At 49.9% G+C, this 6008-nt stretch overlaps 1 protein-coding gene across 1 annotated transcript; it reads right to left on the minus strand.

Moving 5' to 3' along the window:
* Positions 1-3992: 3992 nt before the first annotated feature.
* Positions 3993-4667, minus strand: LOC104859899 (immunoglobulin iota chain). The gene is made up of 2 exons (XM_010620798.2): positions 4583-4667; positions 3993-4497 (listed from the first exon to the last, which is right to left on the minus strand). The coding sequence occupies exons 1-2, from the start codon at positions 4626-4628 to the stop codon at positions 4088-4090; spliced, it is 456 nt and encodes a 151-aa protein (XP_010619100.1). The 5' UTR covers positions 4629-4667; the 3' UTR covers positions 3993-4087.
* Positions 4668-6008: the final 1341 nt, after the last annotated feature.

Raw genomic sequence — 6008 nt, forward strand, 5'->3', positions numbered from 1 at the left:
GCTGGCGCAGGAATGGAAAGGTGAAACATGGGCAGCTGCTGTGGCACCCTGGGAGGGCAGGACTGGCAAGATACCCAGTGCATGATTAGATAGAACTGACATGCAAGAAGGCAGGAGAGCCGGGTGTGGTGGCACACGCCTGCAATCCCCACACTCGGGAGGCTGAGGCAGGAGGATCTCTGTGAGTTTGAGACCAGCCTGGGCTACATAGTGAGTTCCAGGTCAACTCAACTACATGGTGAGACCCTGTCTCAAAAAAGAAAAAGGAAAAGAGCAAAGAGGACCAGTCCTGCTGCCTGACCTCACCACGCTGTGTCCTACTCGTCCAAAACAAAGATAAGCCGTCTGTTGCCTGTCTGGGAGAAATCCAACAGTTTGTGTCCATGCGTCCCTTCCCCATCCTGGCTCACTCTCTCTGTGCTACTTTTCTTCTTTCCCCTATTACTCATCTCTTTTTTTTTGTTTTGTTTTGTTTTGGTTTTTTGAGGCAGGGTCTCACTATGTAGTTGAGACTGACCTGGAACTCACTATGTAGCCCAGGCTGGTCTCGAATTTGCAGTGATCCTCCTGCCTCAGCCTCCCGAGTGCTGGGATGACAGGCGTGCACCACCATGCCCGGCCGACTCATCTCTTTTTAACCTATGTTATATTTTACAGTTGTTTTGTTTTCAAATTTTGTTTTGCTGGCTGTTTCCTGCTGCTAAAAATGAAAACTCCAGGAAGCACGATTCTAGCCACCTCATGGAATCACAGAAGATCAAAGTGTTTGGAACCCAAAAATTCACTCAGACATACATTCCTTTATTCACTTAACTCTCTTCCCACCCGGTGTTTATCAGACACATAACCGATCCTGCCCACTGAGAACTTGCGGACCAGGGCAGGCGGGGCCCTTGCTAAATAAAATCAGAGCTGTGTGGTAGGTGCTAAATATAGTTAGGAAAACAAGCTGTTTGCACATTGGAGGAAGTTCATAACTGCATAAAGCGGTGAAGAAACCATCTGCTCAAGGAAAGAGTTGAGGTCATTGTGGAAGCCAGAATGGGGCAGCCACCTGGGAACAGCACAAAGGAACAGGAAGTCTGTCTGTGTGTCTGTCTTTCTTTTTCTTTTTTTTTTGACAGGGTCTCACTATGTAGTTGAGACTGACCTGCAATTCACTGTGTGGCCCAGGCTGGTCTCGAACTCACAGCGATCCTTCTGTCTCAGCCTCCCGAGTGCTGGGATTACAGGCGTGCACCTCCACGCTCAGCTTTTTATTTCTTTGTTTCTTTCCTGTTTTTTGTACTGGGGATCAAACTGAGGACCTTGCCCTTGGAAGCCTTTCTGGCAAGTTAAACACTGTGAGCAAAGGTTCGGAGCCAACCAAATGAATCAGGTGCCTGATCAATTGGTGTTGAATTTAACGTGACGGAAATGGACCATAAGGGGTGGACAGGAAATGGATTTAGGACAGAAGCTGAGGCAGCCTTCATAGGTCATATCCTGGTCGGGAGTCTGAGTTTTGTCTCTTCAACCGAGCTGTCTTTTCACAAGCCGCAGACAGATAGTGACCACTTGGAACGTGGCTGGTCTAAACTGAGATGAGCCAAAAGTGTGGAAAACATACCATATTTCCAATGCTAAATACCCCAAAATAGTTTAAATGGTCTCATAATGGCTTTTCATATTAATTGCTCATTGAAATGATCATATTCGGGGCATATCATAGTAAATAAGTGTATACCACTGGAAATCATCTCACCTATTTTGTTTTCCTTTCCTTTTCTCTCTTTTTTTGAGACAGTGTCTCTGTATGTTCCCCAGGTTGGCCTTGAACTCCTGGGTTCAAGCAATCCTTCTGCCTCAGCCTCCCAAGGTGCTGAAACTATAGGTACATGTCACCATGCCCAGTTTTTGTTTTTTTTTTTTTTAATGTGGCCACTGGAGAATTGGAAATTGCATATGTGGTTTTCCTATATTTCTTAGTGCATGGCAGGCAGTCATGGGGCAGAGAACAGCAGTGGGGCAATGTTGGATCTCAGACTCATAAGATGAGGAGTCGAGTTTACAGGTGGCAGCAAGGGTGTGAGCAGGAGGCTAAAATGGTCAAGGTGAGAAATGATTCAGCTGAAAGCAAAAGATTGGACGGGGGAGAGAACAGCCCTGTAACTGACAAGGAGATGATTACGCTAGAATGTTGCTGCACACCCACGACAGGTAAGCCCAGGTTAAGCACTTTCTGTAAGTTACCCAGCCCTGTTAGTAGCCCCCTTACATATATGTAACACTGGCTTTTCAGCTTGCTCAGTTAATCTGTGTAAGGCCAGCCAGAGCCGAGACCTGTACTTGTCTGGTCTGAGGCCCGAGTGTAGGATATCATCGTCCAGTGAAGGCACTGAGGCAGGAGTGACGGGATGCAGGAGTCCAGCCCCACTTCCTGCTTTCTGTATTTCTTGGCCTGCCGTGAAACTGAAGATTAATAAAGAATAAAAGCAAAAGAGGCAGGATGCAAGCAAAAGACAGAGTTCCTGGGGACCCACCCGCCTGGGCTTTGAAACATGGACCCGCCCCTGCAAAAGCCTGCAGGAAGAACTTGGTGAGCTTGGGAAATAGAAGCAAAGGGCCCCTGGAGCACAGCAGGAGCTGAGGCTGCTGGAGAAAAGGCTGATATTGACGTGTCTACCTCTGAAGGACCTGTAGGCCTTTTTAGCAACGGTGAATGGATGTTCTCAGCCCAACTTGGGGTCACAGGAGAGGCGGTTTACCTGGAAGCTCCCTGAGTGTGAGGCAGGTCCATACACTTTGTGATGTCCTACGTACAGGTCCCGCTTTGCAGGGCACGTTCTGACTCACCACCCAGGGGTAGGGGTGTCACACCGTGGACCAGGGCTGTGGGGTCTTTCTTATCACCCCTCTCACCCAACAACACAGTGCGGTCCCACGAGACCATGACCCTTGTTGCCGTCACATCTCTCGTGGGCTCAAGATCACTGGGGTCCCCAAGCAGGAGGAATTGGGGAGGATCTTGATGACCCCATAAAGCATGGCTTGCCTGAAACCAGGAGGTAGGAATTAGCGATTCCCTAAGGCAGAGGTTGGTCAACATGTCACATCCAGCCCAGACCCGTTTGTTTCTGTAAGTTAATAGGAACACAGGCGCTCTCCTCTGTTCACATAGCATTTGTGGCTGCTATCTTGCTATAAGAACAGAATTGAGCAGTTTCAACAGGGACATTATGGCCTCCAGAGCCAAAATAATTCCTACCTGTTCCTTTACAGAAACTGTTTGCTGGTCCCTACCGCTCTCCCTTGCGGAAGAATAAGCACATCTCTCACGGAGACCAGTGGCTGACTCTCACTCTGGGAGCATTTGGCAGTATCTAGGCACACCCTGAGTTGGGGTTGGGGGCATCTGGCGGGCTACTTATCATATGATACTTCTTATCATACAGAAGACAGCCCTGTAACGACGATGAGTCTGGCCCAAAATGCCACTAGGACCAAGGTGGGACATTTTGCTCCAGACCTAGTCACGTGGTACCTGTCCTCCTCCCCAGAAGTCCGTTAAAGGCATTTTGTTAACCTTGTACATCCCGAAACTCCTGGACATAATCAGATGACAAAAGAGTGTCCTGTCCTTGGAAGGACGTCCCTCCCAAGGAGCTTTTATCAACCCCTTTCCTTCACGACTTCCTTTCTTTCTTTCTTTCTTTTTTTTTTTGTACTGGGGATTGAACTCGGGTCCTTGTGTTTGCAAGGCAGGCCACCGAACCACTGAGCTAAATCCCTGGCCCGCCTTCATGACTTTCAAGAGTAGGCACTTGAGAGTGCACTGTCTGTATGACCACGACTGACCAGTATGCTGGGACCTCAGCCCTAGTGTGGCTTTAGAGTCATCCTCTGAGATCATGTACCAGGCAGATCAAACTCAGAAAAACACCTTCCCAAGGCATAAACAGCTTTAATTCTGTAATCCGGCCACCAGTGGGGTTACAGCAACACTTCTGCACAAGGAAAGGGTGAGTGGTTTCCTCTTGGCTTGGCACAGACCCGTGGTCCCGTGCTCCTCCCCGCCCCAGGGTCCCCCAGCGAACCCACCTTCAGGTCAGGGTGTATGTGCCCTGGGTTCCTGGGACCCTGAAGCATCAGGATCCTGTCTCTCCTCCCTCTCCCTTTCCATTATTTTCTCCCTCTCTATGCCCTGGCTCCCCACGGCACAGTAATACACAGCCTCATCCTCAGGCTGCAGCTCCGAGATGCTCAAATATCCCCGGTTCTTGGCCACATCTTTGGATCCAGAAAAGCGAGGGGGGACCTTAGGGCCCTGGTGCTTGTCTGAGTACGAGAAGTATCTCAGCAGGAACCTTGGAGGCTGGCCTGGCCTCTGCTGGTACCAGAAGATGCTGTAAAAGCCAATATGATGGTCACTGCTCAGGGTGCAGGTTAGGCGGACTGCAGTTCCCAGGGAGGAGGAGGCAGACAGTGGCTGACGCAACACAGGCTGGGAACCGTAACCTAGGGACACAGAAGCACACTGGTCTCCAGGGCAGGGCAAGGGAAGGGAAGGGCCCGGGGCTTTGGGTTCTGGAGGTCCCCTCACCTGTACAGTAAGCCAGGAGCATGAGTAGGACAGGAGTCCGGGACATGGCGCTGGTCTGCAGAGCTCTGTGGCCCTCTTGGGCTGGACTAGCACCCTTCTCTCTACTTCAAGAGGAGGGGCCATTGCACCCGCGATTCCATTCCTGTCCCTGTCACCCCAGGTTCTCTTGGGTTTGCGGTGTCGGTTAGGGGAGCGGTCGGTCCTGTCCAATGAGCCTTTGAGGCTCTGGCTGGCCGTGAGGGAAATGGCTGAGGAGGAAACACCTGCTGGCAGCTCATGGACTGGTGCCCATGAGATAGGCAGGTTGGTGCAGAGCCCTGAGGGATGGTGGCCTTGCATACCCCTGAGGGAGCGGAGCCCCACAGAAATAAGTTTCTTGCCCAAATTTAAACGCTTGGTGAACCGGGAAGAGAGAATTACATCCACAGAGTGGTGAAAACGCTTGCTTCATACAGCAGAAAATTTGAGGGTCTTGGAAGAAATGGGGTGCTCTGTCCCATTCCAAACTCCACAGGGCCTTCAGCCTGGTTCCTCTCCTTCCTAGAACAAAATGGATTTACGGGGCCTCAAGAGCAGAGATGGGGGACCCGGCATCATGCCCCTCCCCACCCCCAAGTTACTAAGCCGGCACACTTTGACCCTCTTACAAACTAAACCACCCCTGCAGCGTTCATATATTGAAGCCATAACTTCCAGTGTGACCCGCTTTGGAAGGAAAGCCTTGAAGGAGGTAGTTAATGTTAATTGAGATCATAAGGATGGGGCCCTGATCCAACACAGCTGATCTATAAAAATGGGAACCGTGGGACCAGAGACAGACAGGCATAGAGACAAGATGGTAAGTGAAGTGGAGAGGAGCTGGTCATCTCCACGGCAAGAGAGGTCCTTCCCAAACACAGAGAGAGAGAGGGCCTTCCCTCAGAGCCTCAGCGGGAGTCACGCGCGCTGGTGACTTGATCTTGCACTTCTGACCTCCAGAACTGTTGAACAATTACTTTCTGTTATTTAAGCCCTCGGTCTGTAGTAGCACATTACTGTGGTCCTAGGAGACATACATAATTGTTGGTTTAGGCCATGGTAAAAAAAATACTATGAGCCAGGTGTGGTGGCGCACGCCTGTAATCCCAATCCCAGCACTCGGGAGGCTGAGGCAGGAGGATCACTGTGACTTCCAGACCAGCCTGGGCTACATAGTGAGTTCCAGGTCAGTCTCAACTACATAGTGAGACCCTGTCTCAAAAATCCAAAAAAAACAAAAAACAACAAAAAAACTCCAACCAACCAACCAAACAAAACAACAACAAACTATAGATTTAGTGGATTGCAAATAACAGAATGTTATTCCTTACAGAACTCAAAGGTAGAAAACATCCAAGATCAAGTATCCAAGATATGGCATTTGGTGAGGACCCGTTTTTTGGTTCCT

This window comes from Fukomys damarensis, unplaced genomic scaffold (genome assembly GCF_012274545.1).
Source record: "Fukomys damarensis isolate Sample0158 unplaced genomic scaffold, DMR_v1.0_HiC HiC_scaffold_34, whole genome shotgun sequence".
In the NCBI taxonomy this organism is placed as follows: Eukaryota; Metazoa; Chordata; class Mammalia; order Rodentia; family Bathyergidae; genus Fukomys; species Fukomys damarensis.

Coding starts and splice junctions, on each gene's coding strand:
- LOC104859899 (XM_010620798.2), bottom strand. CDS start 4,628: ATGTCCCGGACTCCTGTCCTACTCATGCTCCTGGCTTACTGTACAG. Junction 4,498..4,582: donor GCTCCTGGCTTACTGTACAG/GTGAGGGGACCT, acceptor CTGTGTCCCTAG/GTTACGGTTCCCAGCCTGTG.